Genomic DNA, 20,160 nt, shown 5'->3' on the forward strand with positions numbered 1-20,160 from the left:
TTGATTGACACTGCTAAGACACTCCTCCTGGCTCTGAAGGCATCTGATTGGTTCTTTACACTCGGACCGAGTGGCAGTGATTGGTCAGAGTTTTTACTGTCCTGCAGCTGCTACAGAGGTCTGATTGTTTTCATTCCTTTTTCTGAACACATAATGTATTGACTACTCTCAGGATGGAAGGACCATTTCACCCAGTATAAAAAAAAGTGTTTCTGAACAGGATTACCTACCCTAGCTTTAAGGCACGGTGAGTTCCTAGCTAGCCTACTCTTCATAACACATGCACAAGCATAATAAGCATAAGCATCTAATAAGCATAGGTGACAGTGAGAAAATAAACATTATTATTAGCCCAAAACATTTTTTGTTGCTTTAAATAAAAAAAAGTTAACAAATAAAATTATATTTATAAATCTAAGAAATATATGTAAACTCGCGCTCGAAGGTCTTAGCGTGTTACTGTCTTTTCTCGTAGCAAAGTATTTTTGATTAAATACAATACATTTTCTCATATGTATTTTCTCGTTATTTCATCTGACTCCATAAATGAAAAGGTTTTAATGATATCTGCATCATTAAATGTGAGCGAATGTTTGACTATTCCTTTTAACTCTTTAATGAAAATAATGTCAAAGTCAGTTAGAATAATCAAATGTAACAATTTATTATGTCAGGTAAATGTATCATGCCAATTTCAAAATCAATTCAAAGATAATCGATACAATTTTTGGAAATGAGACATTTGTACCAGTCGCACTGTGACATTTTAAATTATACCAAACATGTATAATACTCTGTGATAATTATTCACATTTAACCATTTCGATTCTTGGGTGAGTTTTTGGTGATCCTAAGGGATCACCAAAAACTCACCCTACTGATAGCAGGATAGCAAATATTTGCACATGATAGCAAATATAGCATGAGTGTGGGATGAGGGGAAGAAATTTTGAGTCTTGTTTTGAGTCTTTCGTCTTGAGTGCACAAGGGTGAGATCAAATGTTAATTTCCTTTGTTATCTCAGAGAGTAGCTCTCCCTTCCAGTTCTTCCAGTTTTTCCAGTCTTACATATACAGTACTGTGCAAAAGTCTTAAGCATGTTAAAAAGATACAGATTTTCCGCGGAAGGAATGTCTTATCTTTGCGAACTTCTTGAGCCGCACATAAAGAATTTAACACGTCGAATTCATGCCCTTACTGTAGCCTAACGCAAATGATCACAATTTTTTTTTGTTTTTTTCAAAAAGCAAATTTCACAAATGTACTATACAATATAATACATGTTAAGAATTATTTTAAATCTTTTTTATTATTATTCTGTTAATTTTATGATAGGATTCCCTAGAGTCATTGCAACATGTATGCAGTCTATTGCTCCAATCTCCACTGCTCTAGGGGAACATGAGGCAGATTATGTTAATAGGAAGTCCTATCACAGCCTTAATGTTCAGGTAGAGATGATGTGAATATGTGAGATGATTATTTTCTGTGAGATGAATCTTTAAATTAATAGTAACATTAACAGATATAACAATGATCTACTAAACATTTCATCTGCAGACGACTTGTGGTCATGAACATATGATCAAGTTTGTATGCCAAATGGCCTGGCTCCAGTGCTTGTCTCACAAGTTTTCCGTGAGTCTGTGTTGTGTCAGCGCTTTGAGGAAAGCAAGTTAAATTTGGTACAGTACAAAACACTGTTAATTTGAACTGAGATAGAAAAACCTACAATAACCCCCTATCATGACCCTCAGACAGGGCCACAGCACCGCTTCAGTGTGGCCCTCAGTAAAACCAGAGTGAAGATAGAGATGACCTTTGGCATCCTAAAGGCACGTTTCAACTGTGTTCGGCCCTTAAGAGTCACCAGAGCGGGCATCACAGATAGTGACTGCATGTGCCATTCTGCACAATATAGCCACCAGTAGAAAGGAGCGAGAAACACCACAAAACCAGCTTCTCCCCGATGAAACTGACCCGATCACACTTGACCACCCAGCTGGTGCAGACGTAGATGCAATCACCATACAATATTACACTTAATAAAAGCACATTGAAACTGCAGACAGGTCTCAAACTGTTTTATTGGTTTTGTGTGATGGGAGGGAGAAAGAGAGCAAGAGAAAGTTGCATTAATAAATATTCATACTAAAGTGTTACTTGGTTAAATAAGTTCACATACTGAGATCAGTTTTATCCAGCTGTTTGATCTCCAATTTTTGGAGCCTCCTCAGCTCACAGTCCTGCTCCTTTAGTGTGCAGTCTAGTTCAAGTCTCCTTTAGTGTGCAGTCTAGTTCAAGTCTCCTTTAGTGTGCAGTCTAGTTCAAGTCTCCTTTAGTGTGCAGTCTAGTTCAAGTCTCCTTTAGTGTGCAGTCTAGTTCGAGACTCCTTTAGTGTGCAGTCTAGTTCAAGTCTCCTTTAGTGTGCAGTCTAGTTCAAGACTCCTTTAGTGTGCAGTCTAGTTCAAGTCTCCTTTAGTGTGCAGTCTAGTTCAAGACTCCTTTAGTGTGCAGTCTAGTTCGAGTCTCCTTTAGTGTGCAGTCTAGTTCAAGACTCCTTTAGTGTGCAGTCTAGTTCAAGTCTCCTTTAGTGTGCAGTCTAGTTCGAGTCTCCTTTAGTGTGCAGTCTAGTTCGAGGCTCCTTTAGTGTGCAGTCTAGTTCGAGGCTCCTTTAGTGTGCAGTCTAGTTCGAGGCTCCTTTAGTGTGCAGTCTAGTTCGAGACTCCTTTAGTGTGCAGTCTAGTTCGAGGCTCCTTTAGTGTGCAGTCTAGTTCAAGTCTCCTTTAGTGTGCAGTCTAGTTCGAGACTCCTTTAGTGTGCAGTCTAGTTCAAGTCTCCTTTAGTGTGCAGTCTAGTTCAAGACTCCTTTAGTGTGCAGTCTAGTTCGAGGCTCCTTTAGTGTGCAGTCTAGTTCGAGGCTCCTTTAGTGTGCAGTCTAGTTCGAGACTCCTTTAGTGTGCAGTCTAGTTCGAGGCTCCTTTAGTGTGCAGTCTAGTTCAAGACTCCTTTAGTGTGCAGTCTAGTTCGAGACTCCTTTAGTGTGCAGTCTAGTTCGAGGCTCCTTTAGTGTGCAGTCTAGTTCGAGTCTCCTTTAGTGTGCAGTCTAGTTCGAGACTCCTTTAGTGTGCAGTCTAGTTCGAGTCTCCTTTAGTGTGCAGTCTAGTTCGAGTCTCCTTTAGTGTGCAGTCTAGTTCGAGTCTCCTTTAGTGTGCAGTCTAGTTCGAGGCTCCTTTAGTGTGCAGTCTAGTTCGAGGCTCCTTTAGTGTGCAGTCTAGTTCGAGGCTCCTTTAGTGTGCAGTCTAGTTCGAGACTCCTTTAGTGTGCAGTCTAGTTCGAGGCTCCTTTAGTGTGCAGTCTAGTTCGAGGCTCCTTTAGTGTGCAGTCTAGTTCAAGACTCCATTAGTGTGCAGTCTAGTTCGAGACTCCTTTAGTGTGCAGTCTAGTTCGAGGCTCCTTTAGTGTGCAGTCTAGTTCGAGGCTCCTTTAGTGTGCAGTCTAGTTCGAGGCTCCTTTAGTGTGCAGTCTAGTTCGAGACTCCTTTAGTGTGCAGTCTAGTTCGAGGCTCCTTTAGTGTGCAGTCTAGTTCGAGGCTCCTTTAGTGTGCAGTCTAGTTCGAGACTCCTTTAGTGTGCAGTCTAGTTCGAGGCTCCTTTAGTGTGCAGTCTAGTTCGAGTCTCCTTTAGTGTGCAGTCTAGTTCGAGGCTCCTTTAGTGTGCAGTCTAGTTCGAGTCTCCTTTAGTGTGCAGTCTAGTTCGAGTCTCCTTTAGTGTGCAGTCTAGTTCGAGGCTCCTTTAGTGTGCAGTCTAGTTCGAGGCTCCTTTAGTGTGCAGTCTAGTTCGAGTCTCCTTTAGTGTGCAGTCTAGTTCAAGACTCCTTTAGTATGCAGTCTAGTTCGAGGCTCCTTTTGTAAGGGCCCTGACTGAGTCTGTTTCCACCTGAAACATAATTCCACCACAAACATGATCATTACAAGTTTTCTGGAGGCTCATCAAATCACAAAAAGTTCATTGACTTCCTACAAACACAGGACTGACTGTAATTTATGTCAAGGGTTTTAAATCCTTACACATTTCTTCTGAAGCCCATTGAGGTAGAGGCCTCAGTTTCTGGGGCAGGTTGTAAAAAAAAAATCCTACAATAAAAGAGATGTGTAAGGGCCAGTCCCTTTTTTATGCCACACATTCAAATGTTTGCCATAATAAAAAGCCCAGTGCATTCACATCAGCAACTGTCTCAGAACACACAGACGGAGTGTCTCCATGTTGAAGCTGCCATCGTAACATAAAGGGTAGAAAGCCGGCTAAAACATGACGGAGGAATAAACTCACATAGCCATCGGGTTTCGTTTGACTGGCGTGCACACACACACAGGGGCATGCAGTCATTTATTAAGTTGCAACACCTGAACAGCCACAATGAATGAACCACACCCCTTAGGTTCACACCCCTTAGACAACAGTCATAATAAGAGCACACTCAAGGTAACCAATGTTCAACACCCCCACTTGCTCTTAGGCTGAATAACATACAGTTATCATGTACATTTACATCACACCAAAAATAAAACACACAAACTTATCAAGCATGACTTTGGTTACAGGTTTGGTCAAAATATCTGCAACCATGGATGCTGTAGGACAATACTCAATAGTTATCTTTCCATCTTCAAGTGCAGATCGAACAAAATGATACTTAATATCAACATGTTTACACCTTTGTCGGCATATAGGGTTTTTAGACAAAGCAATTGCCCCTTGATTGTCCTCATAAATTGTCACTGGTGTGTACATACATTCATTGTCCATTCTATTTAGTAACTGGACAAGATATAGGCTTTCCTGTACAGTAGCTGCCAAGGCCATATACAGTACTCAGCTTCACATGTAGAAAGAGCAACTGTGGATTGTTTCTTAGACCTCCAAGAAATAACAGGACCAGTGGTAGACAAACTAAAACAGTAACCAGTGGTACTTCTTCTGTCATTTTGGTCTGCTGCCCAATCAGCATCACTAAATGCAAAGAGATTAAGATTTACATCATTTCTCCTATAACACAATTCCTTATTCACAGTTCCCTTTAAATATCGCAATACATGCTTAGCAGCTACCCAGTGTTGGTTCTTTGGTTCAGAAAAGTGTTGTGACAGCTTACTGACAATGAAACCTAGATCCGGTCTAGTACAGGTCATTAAATAGATCAAGCTACCAACCACTTCTCGATACAACTTTGGATCAACACATTCTCCTTCATTATCAAATTGCATTTTGTTTTCACATGGAGTTGACCTTGGTTTACAATTAATCATATCAAACTTCTCCAAGATCTTAATAATGAACCTTTTCTGGTTCATTTTTATTTCACCATCTCCTTGTGCAAAATCAATACCCAGAAAATGTGTAAGTTTACCAAGATCTTTCATTTTAAATCTTTCCTCCAACATTCTTTTCACATTTTTGAGTATCTGACTATCGCTTGCTGCAATAAGAAGATCATCAACCCAAACTATCAATATGATTTTCTCACTTCCAGTTTGTTTACTGTAAACACAATGGTCAGCAGGATTTTGAACAAAATCATTTTGAATCAGAAAATCATCTAGCATTTTATTCCAATTCCGCCCTGATTGTTTCAAACCATATAACGATTTGTTAAGTCTACAGACAAGCCTCTCACTTGTTTCTGACTTAACCTCAAATCCTTCCGGCTGTTCCATATATAATTCAGTATCAATAGGGGCATGCAAATATGCGGTCTTTACATCCATTTGATGCAGTTCTAAACCATATTGAGCTGCAATTTGCATTAAACTACGTATTGATGTCATGTCAGCAGTTGGAGAAAAAGTTTCTTTATAATCAATGCCTGCAACTTGACTATACCCTTTCGCCACATACCGAGCTTTGTATGTTGTTCCAACTGGGTTTTCCTTCACTGTGTAGACCCACCTGCCTCCCACTATATTTTTACCTTCAGGTAGTGTTGTAAGGGTAAACGTATCATTCTCTTTAAGAGAGTTCATCTCCTCCTGCATAGCTTTACTCCACAATTCTGACTCTGGTGAACTTATAGCCTCCTTTAGAGTATGGGGTACACCACATGCAACTCTATAACAATAATCAATACTGGTTAGTGCATGGTCATCATCACATTTCACTCTACACTCATAATCTCTCAAATATTGTGGGGGTCTCTTCTCTCTCTGTGGATAACGTCTGCTCTCAACACTTTCTCTTTCACCTGTATTGGGGCTTGGGTCACACGTTCCAGACTTTATGTCCTGGGAATTTATTATTTCTATTATCTCAGGTTTTGATAGGTGAGTTTCAGCACTCTCCCTACGCACTTCATCTTCACACATTGACTGATCTGTCTGAGTGTGGCATTCTGTCCCACTCTTTGTGATAAACTCCACCAACCTACTTTTATTCACTTTTCCTGAGTCTGGATAAAAAACTAGATATGCAGGGCTATTCTTGTCATAACCGACGAAAATCCCTTTTTCACATCGAGAGTCTAACTTTTTCTTGTTCTGTTTGTATGCATAACACTTTGACCCAAATATTTTCATTCTTGAAAGATCAGGCTTCTTTCCAGTCAACATATAGTATGGGGTCTGTCCTATACGTCTGTTAAAACATCTGTTGCGAATAACAGCTGCAGTCTGGATTGCATACGTCCATAACATTTTTGGTAAGTTACTCTCGATTAACATACACCACGCCATATCAAGTAAAGTTCTCCAGCTCCTCTCAGCTGTCCCATTCTGATGGGGTGAATAGGGAGCTGAGGTTTCGTGTCTAATTGCATTTTTACTGAGCAGGGACTGAAATTCCCTGGATGTAAACTCGGTGCCATTATCAGATCTCATACATTTAATTTTACCATAAGGTGAAACATCAGCAATGAACTTCTCTGTTCCTTTGACTGTATCACTCTTTGCTCTCAAAAAATATGTAAATATTGCACCTGAATAGTCATCAGTAAATGCCAAGATATATCTGAAACCATCTTTTGCTATTGGCTCCATAGGTCCAGCTAAATCTGTGTGCACAAGTCCAAGAGGAACTTTTGCTTTTTCATCTGCCTCCCTGTTCCTGCTCTGAACAAATTTACCCTGTGTACACACTTCACATTTCAAATTAGACAGTTCAGTTCTACCTTTGATTTTCATCCCCTTTGTAACATTTTCCAGCTTCAACACATCCTCATAATTACAGTGACCAAGAATTTCATGCCATGTGTGTATATCATAACATCCATGACATTGATCAACATCGTCTGTAACAGTGCTTAAATAGAACAGTCTATCATACACCTGGATGTCAAATGTTACACCGTTCTTATGAACAAGTCTGTTCTGACCTTCTTTGAAAATGACCGTCGCTCCCTGTGACGTCACTGCCTTGACTGAGAAGATGTCCTGTGGAAAAGATGGGACGTACCAATACGTACGTTCCTCAAGGCGATACCGCTGGTCCTCTCTCCATCAGCCAGCTCTAGGATGAGCTTGTGTGGCTCAAAACTTTCGTCAAAGTCTTTGAACTGTGTGATGTCCCGAATGATATGCGACGTGGCTCCTGTATCAATCATGAGGCCTTTTTCCTTCACTCCGCTGACCAGGACGGCATCCACTTGGCCCACCTTAAAAGCAAAGGTGTGGTCCTCCTCGTCCATCACCCGCTTCGCGTTGTCCCGCTTTCTCCGTCTGCAATTCACATCCTTGTGCGTGGAACTCTTGCAAAGATGACACCACTGTCGCTGTTCTCTATGCTCGCTCGTAGCAGAAGTGCACTCCACAGCCTTATGTCCCTTCTGTCCGCAGTTAAAACAGGTCAGTTTCATGTTCCACCCGTCTCTTGCTTTCATCACGCTGTCGTCCTCTGAGCAAACAGCACTAAACTTTTCTGTGCTCTCATAGCTTCTCAGCTTTGTTTTAAACTCCGTGAAAGTTATCGTTTCATCACTTTGAGTTATATGAATGGAAAATGGCTTAAAAGAATCTGGTAGGCCCTTCAGAACCATTGCGATCAACAAGCCATCACTTAAAGTCTCTTCCGCATTTCTCAACGCTGTAATAGCGGTCTCTGCGCGAATGACATAATCTGTGACGCTCTCATTGACAGCTTTCTGGAGAGACGTAAGCTCTGTGTATAAGCTGATCACTCGTGGTTTCCCCTTACCAGCATAGTGTTCTCTCAGAATCTTCAGCGCCTTTCTTCCATCATCCGCTGCATCTCTCATCACGAGGGAAAGACTTTTATCATCCAACAGCTGAATCAGTTCTGCATACGCATCCTCATTTTTCTCTGCGTCTTCTTCTACACCGTCATCATCAGGTGGTTCGCTCAGTATGGTGCTCTTCAAACTGAGCAGACGCAGGTGCGCTAGAAACTTAGTTTCCCACAGTTCATAATTTTTCTCATCCCCGTCAAAGCATGAACGGTTCCACCGGCTTCCAAACTCCTTTCTGGGCCCATAACCTGTTGAAGCTGCCATCGTAACATAAAGGGTAGAAAGCCGGCTAAAACATGACGGAGGAATAAACTCACATAGCCATCGGGTTTCGTTTGACTGGCGTGCACACACACACAGGGGCATGCAGTCATTTATTAAGTTGCAACACCTGAACAGCCACAATGAATGAACCACACCCCTTAGGTTCACACCCCTTAGACAACAGTCATAATAAGAGCACACTCAAGGTAACCAATGTTCAACAATTTCCTCCACCCTAATAAATGAAGTTCCTAAACGCAAGTTAGGGAGGAGTGAGCCCATCTAATCTTTCAATCAACAGCCTGAGTATATAAGCAGCCGCTTACCTCTCTCTAGCATCAAGCTGTTCCAGTATCCCTCCACCTCCCCAAACTCCACCTTCATCTCCGGTACCTTGCCCTTCAATTATCATATCCTACATTTAGCCACTGGGGGTATATCAGAGCTCGAGTTGAAGCTGCTTCATCGAGCCCCTCTTCAGTGGACAGCAAGCCAAATAAGTTTAACCTAATATCTGAAAGATTTTATGGGCAAACAAACTCGTTAAATAAAAATAGGCCAATATAAAGCATAACTGTTGTAAAGCAGGTTATGTTACTGGTGTTCTGTCTGCTGCATACTGACCTCTGTGTGGGAGACTGTGTGTGTGTGTGCTGGCTTCAACAGGGACACTGTATTTCCCTGCAGAACATACAGTCAGCCATATTTAAAACTTAAAAAAAGTTGAAAACCACTTGGCTTAATAAAATGCATATTACAAATGGATATTATAATATTTACATTATTATATTTGCCTGCCATTGGCAGATGTGACAAAAGCTTATTCTGTAGCTTAACGTACATTTTGGAAATGTGCTCATTATTATTGATTTGTATTTTAAGCAGAGTAATCCCTCGCACGCTTCAGTTGTGTGTTCATAAGCGTTTCACTTCTCTCATTAAATATGATACACAATCTCTGTTTGCTCTGTTATGAGTTAAGATTAAAAAGCATTAGCTGCTGTCTGGGGATTACTAATGTTATCCATGTTTCTGCAAAACTGGGTGAGTAACAACATGCTTTTCATAAAGTCAGAGGGAAACATTGCAGTAGCCTCTCAACACACACACACTCACACACACACACACACACACACACACACACACACACACACACACACGCTCTCTACTGACTCTCAACACACACACACACACACACACACACACACACACACACACACACACACACACACACACACACTCTCTCTCTCTCTCTCTCTCTCTCTCTCTCTCTCTCTCTACAACGAGAACATTAACTGTACAGTAGCGCCTAGATAGATAGATAGATAGATAGATAGATAGATAGATAGATAGATAGATAGATAGATAGATAGATAGATAGATAGATAGATAGATAGATAGATAGAGGCCTAAAGTTGACTTTGATTTGATTGTTGACAAAAAGTTGATTTTACAGGTAAAAGTGAATTAATTATTATTATTATTACAAGTGAATTACATCTGAATGACAGGTGTGACTGACTTCTAGACCATAGACTAAAAAATATCTAGACAAACATAAACCGTACAGTAGCGCCCTCTCATGCTGACCGTAAGTAATGACATTTGCAGATCCTACTCGAATATAAAATCCTCATTAAACACTTCTAAATTAAGGTAGAACTTATTAAGACCGTAAAATTCTACCTGGATGATTTTTTTTTTTTAATGAAAATGTAGTATATTTGACATATCGCTGTTGTTCCGGGCACTGTAAGCGGAACCGTTAACAGCAGGACTGTTTCCGTGTGAAACGCTGCACGCGTGTGTTACAGCGCGAGGTGTCCGTGTTAAAGAAGAGTCATGGCAGCCTCAGATCTCTTTAAAACTTTATTATACACTGTCAACAATCTCCTGCAGCAGCACAAATATAAATCTGCTCTGGCTGTCCTCAAAGGCTTCAGGAATGGAGCTGTGTGAGTGTTTTCAACGGCATTTTTATGCATGTTTGTGAATAAAATGCATGCATATGTACATATTTGTGATTCTAACCTTGTTTACATTTTGGACATGCAGCACTTTTGATTATATTTCATCTTGCGTATGGAAAAAGATATAGATATGTTTCTTTTTCGCCTTATATTACATTTTATACTTAAAATTGCACTAATAGGTATTCATATTGCTGGGTTTAGACATAAGACAATGTAAACATGTATTTAAATACATGTTATTAATTATTTTCATTGTTTTTCCAGATATGGGGCTAAAATTCGTGCTCCTCATGCCCTAGTGATGACGTTTCTCTTCAGAAGTGGCAGGTGAGGTGAACTTTGACCTTTCAGATTACCAACTCCATGGTTGCTTCTCGATATCCCTCCTCGTCTCCTCGCTCCTCCGTCCTCCATCCTATGACCCGGAAACCGATCGAGCTCAGCCATCTTGAAGGACATCTCAATTTTCTAATTGCACCGTGAGAAGATGTGGATTGAGGAGTGAGGAGCTTCATGAGGAGTCATGAGCGAGGAAAACAGTGTTTTATCGACTAAACATGACGCATGTAAATTCTCCTCCCCCTTCACATCAGTCATAATTATTTTAATTTATACTTTACCTTTGCAGTTTATATAAACCACACATCTCACATATTTCAACAGGGTATCTGTCTTTATTATTATTCATAATGAATTTCTTAAATAACCAAAACTTCAACAACATGAGGCAGATCCTTTGAGCGCCCTAAAATCCTTTGATGACGCTGTGAAGTGACGAATAAACTGACAAGCATCCTGACTTACTACAAACAACATATAATAAATATGAAAGTATGATATCTCTGCTCATCAACAGTCTGAGAGAGAAGTTTCGGGCGATCGCTCAGGCCACGTTCACTCACTCCAGGAATCTAGCCTGCTTTGTGTTCACATATAAAGGCCTTCAGGCTCTTCAGCAGCACTTCCAGGGCAAACACCTGCAGTCTCACTCCTTTCTCGCCGCGTGTCTCGGAGGCTGGCTGGTGTTTGGAGAAAACAACAACATCAACAGCCAGGTCAGTGGAGCTCAGTTCATTATCTGAGCTATCATTGATACCTAACGACCTTATTTCAGTTGAAAAGTCAAATCATAAATGTTTCTTGAGCATCAAATCATCATATTAGAGTGATTTCTGAAGGATCATGTGACACTGAAGACTGGAGTAATGATGCTGAAAATTCAGATTTGATCACAGGAATAAATTACATTTTACAACATATTCACATAGAATACAGATATTTAAATTTTTTATAATATTTCACAATATTCCTGTATTTCTGATCTAATAAATGCAGTCTTGGTGAGCAGAAGAGACTTCTCATTCAAAAACATAAAAAAAAATAATGTTTCCAAACATTTGACAGGTACTGAATATCACAGTATATATATTCAAATGCTTGGTTTTATGATCAAAGCTCTGCCGTTTTAAAACATATAATGCAATGCAATACAATGATTGAGATTGATGATTGAGAGATGAACAAATAAACCTTCCTCAAAAGCCTGATGGATCACATTTGAGACTCACATTTGAACATGAATTTTCTAAATAAAATTGTTTGGATAATCAAGTAAACCTGAGTCCCTTCAGTCCAGTAAGTATTACTAACAATATCAAAGTTATTCTTGCATTTACTTTATAGAAATCACTAAAGCTTTCATAGCAAAAAGACACGAGAAACATAAGCTGGAAGTGAACGTTTGTACAATTACACTAAAAGGCTTTAAACTTGCTAAAAAAAGTCGAAACTATCAATCAGACGACAGAAGGATTGTACTTGATTGTGTATTTGATTGAAGTTTTGATCATGTTAATCATTTGGAGGCCTTAAATATATAGTGACAAATATGATACAGTAGGCTTTATAGGATTAGAAAATGACACTTGCTTTGATATTCTGTGTCTAAGACGTTCACACATTTTGGGTGTGACTTCACAAGCTGTGGGCACTCTATCTATATAACATCTCTTATTTGGTTTCTGTTGTTTTGCTCAGATAAACATGTACCTGCTGTCCCGGATTCTCTTCGCCTTGTCTCGTCTAGCAGTGGAAAAGGGCTTCATCCCGCAGCCGAAGAAAGACCCGTTCCCCCTGTTTGCCACGCTGGTGTGGGGCGTCGTGCTCTGGTTGTTTGAGTATCACCCACACACACTTCAGCCTTCCCTGCAGTCCTCCATGAACTACCTCTACCACGACAGCAACACATGGCACGACATCTCAGACTTTCTCATCTATAACAAACCCAAAACCAACTGAGGTACTGCAGGGACAGACCTAGGCTCCAGCGTTAGAACCTAGACAAAATAACAGACCACTTTAGAGTTTGTGTTTCGTTTGATTGAAGGGTTTAATTACTATACATTATTTGTGGCACATATTGCAGATGCTTGACTGTTCTACCTTACATGGTTAGATGTTGAACTAAATGACTACTTTGCACATCGTCTAGACTCTTAAGATTATATTCGCTCCACTTTTTACACTCAGATGTACTTGCACTTCATGATAACTGTGATAAACCCTCATGTAAAGACAGAAAAAGAACATGTTTATGAATTTCTCAAAAAAAAAAATGTTCAGGCCACATTTCACTCGAAAGAAGTTTTGTGTAAGAAAAATTAAATTTGTTTTTAGGACCATCCCCATTATGACAGTTTCCCCCCATATTCTCATTACTGTTATACGTTCACAGACTCCTCACATTTTACTTTTGAGCTTTTCCTATTATTCCCTTTATTCTCAATGCTAGATAGTTTCTCTGGTAACACTTTGCAATAAGGTTTCATCGGTTAACATTAGTTCACTGTATTAGTTGGCATGAACTTAACAGCGAACAATACATTTATTAAGCATTTATTAATCTTAATATTAACCTTAACATTTACTTTTAAGATTAAAAGTAGCATCTGTTAACATTAGTTAATGCACTGTGAGCTAACATGAGCATTTTTATTAACTAACATTAAGAAAGGTTCATAAATGCTGTAAAATATATTTCTCATTGTTAGTTTAATGTATTAATTATTGTAAATAAATGAGACCTTATTGTAAAGTGATACTGTTTCTGATAGTATAAATACTGCCATGATGAGTACATTTAACAACACAAAAGCCTTATAAATAAATCCTATTTTTGCATCATGGTTGAGGAGTGAGAATCATGAAACCTGTCAAAACTTAATTTTCTTTGTGCAATTTATATAGTTTGTTTTTTCACTTGTTATTGGGGGAAAATATGACCTGGGCATGTTTTGGTGCTGCACTTTTTGGTGTCATATTACATAAAACTTAACATCGCAGTCATTAAAACAAAATAATGACTATGTTCATAATTTTTAATTGTAAATAATTAGTCATGTGGGTCCATAGTTTATTCCTGATTCTCACCACAGCATTGATAAATTGGTTAAGCGCTTTATATATTTTATTCTTCTGCTGATTGCAAAACTTTTAATTATTGAAATGCAAGGACCAGTATAAGCAACAATTTACTAAGTTGAAATTCAAGAGTAATTTTCTTTTGCCATTATAGTCAAGAGTAATTTTCTTTTGCCATTATAGTCAAGAGTAATTTTTTCCATGCATTACGTTGGTGCAGATTTGATGGAAGAATTAATGTATTAATTGATTAAATACAGTACCAGAATATATATGCGTGAGTCATTAATAATGTTTGAAATATATTTATTATCCATAGTTTCCCATATGTATTAAAACTGTATAAATGAACATTACTGTGGGTGAAAACAGCATTTTTATTTTCAACAATCGCTGGGATCAGATCATATACACACTATGCTGAATATTATGTTCCAGAATCAAACACAAGTTCAAATGAAGATCTATGATCCACATGCTAGATATATCGCTTAAACATATCTTATTACATTTATTCTGGTTTAAGTCCTCTTAGGAAATGATATTACCCAGCAAACTTTTTTGTCAACCCTGAATCCATTTTAGTGTATTTATCTAAAGCAAACTTCAATAACCTTATATAGTTTTTTAAATGGCCATTTTATGGTATTTTAACATGTTACTCGCCATAAAGTCAAGGAAGCTGTAATGGTGTTTAAACACCAACCGTCCAATTGCATTTGTATTATCTTATCAACATATTATCCTGCTTCAGGTAACTGGGTTATGAAATTTAGTTATGTATATATATATATAGTGAAGTCAAGTCACCTTCATTTATATAGCGCTTTTAACAATATGAATTGTTTCAAAGCAGCTTAACAGTGATAATAGGAAATTAAAGCTGCAAGCAGCGATGAAAAGGGTCCTCGCACCCGTGCCACCGCCACTCGGCGGCTTTATGAAAACAGAGCACGGTGGGCAGTATGTAAATATAGGATTATGTCAAAGTCATTTGTATTTGCCACAATTCCTGCTACCAGCAGGTGGCGCTATTACTATAACTGAATATTGTCATGTAGATGTATTCAGGGTGGGACTTATCAAACATGTGAAGTTTGGGGCAGATTGGTCATCGCATGCCTGAATTAAAACCTTCCTGTAGATTAAACTCCTGAATTAAAACCTTCCAAGCCTTCCTGTAGCTCAAACAGTAGAGCATCGGCGCTTACAACGCCAAGGTCATGGGTTCGATTCCCAGGGAAAGCAAGAACTGATAAGAATGTAAAACGTATACCTTGAAATGCAGTGTGCTTTGGATAAAAGCATCTGCCAAATGCATAAAATGTAAAACAACTTCCTTTTTTGTGGTGTTAATCACATACATTAGCACTTAGCCAAGTCAAATGATCCATATCTCACTTCAGATTGGCCCTCTGAGACTTTTTTGTAGATATTGTCCTATTACATGTCTACCGAATTTCATACCTGTACGTGAAACATAGCGCCAGGGGATCTTCGTTGGCTCTATCAAGCCATTTTGCCACACCTACTTCTGAAACCCATATCACACGTACATTTTCCACAGATCAGCAACATTCACCATGGATTTACTATAGTAACACTAACTGAAACCATGGAAGTTTGGCAGGAATAGTACAATGCTTTCAAGTATGTCGGTTTTATTTCGACATTATGAATAAAAATTGCTGGCCTCAAATGTAAATCTGAAATAAAATAACCTTTGTTTATAACTACTACAATATTACATTTCATTTTATTCAAGGAGCAAGGAGCTGTTTTTGTTTTATATGCTCCTAAGAAGAGTCAAGTATAGCTCCATCATTGCTCAAAGTAAAAAATGATAATACTTTATGATGTTAGTTTTTATAAATAAAAAATTAAAATCAAGGAAATTTCTCTGGCATTTCTTTCTTTTTGCTGTATCAAAAACGTACCGAACCGTGACACCAGTGTATCGTGTCGAACCGAACCATGAATTTTGTGAACCGTTACACCCCTAGCAAACACAGACGTGTTGGAATATATATTTGCGCAGGTGTGGAGTCCTTCTTTACAAATCAACCCTCAACAAACTACTTGTCTGACCTTAAAAATTTATAATACAGAATTATTTATCGCATCCGCTAGTCTAGAAAAAAAGGTACGTAGAAAATATTAAGAAATTATGGAAAATTATTGAGCCAAAATTGTACCCTATTGAAAGTCAGCAATATGCTTAGTTTTGTAACATTTATTTATAATCACAAATGTATGTTAAATTACACTGTACACATTTGGCTGTTTTAAATAAACAAAATTGATTGGCTTATTAAGTCAATAAGACGATAATAGTCAAATAAAAGTCAATAATAAAAGCATTAAAGCAAAGCCTTCAGTCCTCAAGGCTGAAATACTTTGAAGGTTAAAATAAAATGTTTTTCCCTTGATGTGTTAATTAAATAATATTAAAAAGTTAAACATTTGGTTTCAGAAGTTCTTGAGAAAAGTACAGATTCTCAGACATAAAATAGGTCATGTCTATAGAAACTTGGTTTCGCTGAATAATTCATTGTTCACTTAATAATTTTAAGCCGTAGGCTGGAAAGGAGCATCCGTGGGATAAAGACTCAGTTGTTTCCTTTCAAAAGCATCAGACACTTTTGGTGTGATTTTAGTTGGACGGTCACATGTGTAAAGAGGAACAGTGCTGCTGTTCGCTATAGGACTGGTGTTATACGTGCCAATGTGTTTAGCAAGGCCAATATAAACCGCTGGAGCATCAATAACCTTGTTGAGTCATTTGCAGAAACCTGCATTATGAGACGGCAAAACTGAAGGTGTATGTTTATATAGGGACGGGCCTCAAACTAGCAACGGTGCCAAATTGCTTGACACTTCTGTAAATTCTTTAGAAAGTCAATTCCTGTTGTTAAATCATGAACACGAAATTCAACTGTCGTTTTTATTCAAAGTTTTAGTCATTTTGTTTGGTTTTTGTTTTATAAATGTCTATATAGCTTTTTATGCCAGTTTTCATTATTTTACAACATCAAGTTAAACTAAATGAAAATGAGAAATGTTGCTTTGGCAATAGCTAAAATAAAATAAAGTTTTTTAAAATATATATATATTATATATTTTATTATTATTATTATTATTTAAAGCAACAAAAAATGTGTTGGGCTAATAATAGTTTATTTTCTCACTGTCACCTATGCTTATTAGATGTTTTTGCTTATCATGCTTGTGTATGCGTTATTAAATATAATAAAATATATTTTTGCTGTTTATCAGCACATTCTGCATAATGTACACTCTTCAGTTCTTATTGCTATAAAAGATATTGAAACAAAAAAATATTTTTTTTATGGTTTTAGTTTAACTATAATAACCCTGCATTCAGACCACATTATAATTATAAACTGACACATTTATAATGAATTCTTGCTGACATCTTCATACTAACTTCAAAGACCGTTTTCTCAAGTTGGCTTTTTACAGTTCACAGTCTTTAATTCATGTGAAGTCCTCTTAAATGCTTAATGTGCTGGTGTTCTTTTGTCATATAGAGTATTTCATAATCCTCCTACCGAATGAGAGTGCCCATTTTCCAAAGAACTCATATAATGACAGAGTCGAGGAGTGATCTGGGTGTCACCAGGCCTGACAGCACCACGCCTTCTGCATGGCAGACCTGGTATATGATAGATGCTTATATTCACCATATTCACAGTGTGGGTGTGTGATCTCAAGCCCTTTCCGTGACTAGATCAGTGTCAGGCTTTGTAAATGTAGACCTTTCAGTCTTTATAGAATGCAGATTTATTATGCACTTATACAACAATGAAAATGTCACCCAAAAAAAAAAAAAATCTATTATACCACTTCATGGCTCATTATTAGTCATCTATGAGGGTAAATCACATGAAACCTTTTAAGAACAAAACATTTCACCTCATAATCAGAAGAAAGATTGCATTTCGTTAAATGCATTCATTTTGCTTAAATTAAAGGTGCTGTATGTAACTTTTTCACTCTACTGAAGCATAAAAATACCATAATATGTTTGCATATATTGAAGAAACATGCTAAGTTCACATACTTGTTTCTCTGAAAAACACTTCTACAGCCAGTTATTTTACTTTTAAATGTGCGTTTCCAGGCTGGAATGTTTGTTTTTGTTTTGATCTGTGATTGCCAATTTTCATTGTCCATTGTGCTCGTTCCTGTTGCGTGTGCTCAAACTGGCAACCCGTGTGAGCGTCGAGCCTGAGGAACAGGTAGCGGGACTAACGACGTTTTCCGATATTTTGAATTGGACTGCAGTACCTATTTCGACCACTAGTTGTCATTCTTACAGAATGCACCTTTAAGCATTTTTTGTAGAATTTGTATTCAGATTTGAATTTTTTCACCATGAGCCCTCTTCATCCATTTATCATAATGTAATGCAAAAACAAACAAACAAAAACTGTTATTTAAATTGTAATAATACATCCGTGCAATGTTTGTTATACTGCCTTTAGTTTATGCTGCTTTAAATACAAAACCATTTCACAGTTTTTTATATATACTGTATCTTAACGGGACCTTCCTGGTGTGTATATATATTTATATATATATATATATATAATATATATATATATATATATACATATACACTCACCTAAAGGATTATTAGGAACACCTGTTCAATTTCTCATTAATGCAATTATCTAATCAACCAATCACATGGCAGTTGCTTCAATGCATTTAGGGGTGTGGTCCTGGTCAAGACAATCTCCTGAACTCCAAACTGAATGTCAGAATGGAAAAGAAAGTTGATTTAAGCAATTTTGAGCATGGCATGGTTGCTGGTGCCAGACGGGCCGGTTTGAGTATTTCACAATCTGCTCAGTTACTGGGATTTTCACGCACAACCATTTCTAGGGTTTACAAAGAATGATGTGAAAAGGGAAGAACATCCAGTATGCGGCAGTCCTGTGGGCGAAAATGCCTTGTTGATGCTAGAGGTCAGAGGAGAATGGGCCGACTGATTCAAGCTGATAGAAGAGCAACTTTGACTGAAATAACCACTCGTTACAACCGAGGTATGCAGCAAAGCATTTGTGAAGCCACAACACGCACAACCTTGAGGCGGATGGGCTACAACAGCAGAAGACCCCACCAGGTACCACTCATCTCCACTACAAATAGGAAAAAGAGGCTACAATTTGCACAAGCTCACCAAAATTGGACAGTTGAAGACTGGAAAAATGTTGCCTGGTCTGATGAGTCTCGATTTCTGTTGAGACATTCAGATGGTAGAGTCAGAATTTGGCGTAAACAGAATGAGAACATGGATCCATCATGCCTTGTTACCACTGTGCAGGCTGGTGGTGGTGGTGTAATGGTGTGGGGGATGTTTTCTTGGCACACTTTAGGCCCCTTAGTGCCAATTGGGCATCGTTTAAATGCCACGGCCTACCTGAGCATTGTTTCTGACCATGTCCATCCCTTTATGACCACCATGTACCCATCCTCTGATGGCTACTTCCAGCAGGATAATGCACCGTCACAAAGCTCGAATCATTTCAAATTGGTTTCTTGAACATGACAATGAGTTCACTGTACTAAAATGGCCCCCACAGTCACCAGATCTCAACCCAATAGAGCATCTTTGGGATGTGGTGGAACGGGAGCTTCGAGCCCTGGATGTGCATCCCACAAATCTCCATCAACTGCAAGATGCTATCCTATCAATATGGGCCAACATTTCTAAAGAATGTTTTCAGCACCTTGTTGAATCAATGCCACGTAGAATTAAGGCAGTTCTGAAGGCGAAAGGAGGTCAAACACAGTATTAGTATGGTGTTCCTAATAATCCTTTAGGTGAGTGTGTGTGTGTATGTATGTATATATATATATATATATATATATATATATATATATATGTATATATATATATATATATATATATATATATATAGCTCTGTGTGGAATATTGGCATCCTAAGTAAACTTTTTTCCAGTAGATCTGGTATTGTATATGCTAGTACAATTTGCCGACAAACTTATCCAGTAAATCTTTTAAAATTAAAATTATATCCTTTTTCCTCCTTAAGCACAGTGAAGTGTGTCATTTTATATAAATTACAATGATGTGTACAGACACTTGCATGGAGCCATAGTATACACATGCATAAAAGTGTATATTTGCTGGCTCTATTCCTGCAAGAAGTTCATTTATATAAATAGAAAATAAAATTGGTCTCAAAATAGATCCTTGAGGAACACCTGCCTTTAT

General features: G+C 38.1%; 1 protein-coding gene across 1 annotated transcript; it reads left to right on the forward strand.

Annotated features, from left to right (window-relative positions):
* Positions 1–10,276: 10,276 nt before the first annotated feature.
* On the forward strand, positions 10,277–13,122 carry pxmp4 (peroxisomal membrane protein 4). The gene is made up of 4 exons (XM_079882967.1): positions 10,277–10,454; positions 10,737–10,799; positions 11,329–11,527; positions 12,510–13,122. Exons 1-4 carry the CDS (start codon positions 10,342–10,344, stop codon positions 12,768–12,770), a joined length of 636 nt encoding a protein of 211 aa, XP_079739093.1. The 5' UTR covers positions 10,277–10,341; the 3' UTR covers positions 12,771–13,122.
* The last annotated feature ends 7,038 nt before the right edge of the window (positions 13,123–20,160 follow it).

Source organism: Squalius cephalus, assembly GCF_949319135.1.
Source record: "Squalius cephalus genome assembly, chromosome: 10".
Lineage (NCBI taxonomy): Eukaryota > Metazoa > Chordata > Actinopteri > Cypriniformes > Leuciscidae > Squalius > Squalius cephalus.

Excerpts from the sequence above, each read along its gene's own strand:
- pxmp4 (XM_079882967.1), top strand. The coding sequence starts at position 10,342 with ATGGCAGCCTCAGATCTCTTTAAAACTTTATTATACACTGTCAACAAT. Across the intron at positions 10,800-11,328 it reads TTTCTCTTCAGAAGTGGCAG|TCTGAGAGAGAAGTTTCGGG; the intron begins GTGAGGTGAACT and ends GCTCATCAACAG. Across the intron at positions 11,528-12,509 it reads ACAACAACATCAACAGCCAG|ATAAACATGTACCTGCTGTC; the intron begins GTCAGTGGAGCT and ends TGTTTTGCTCAG.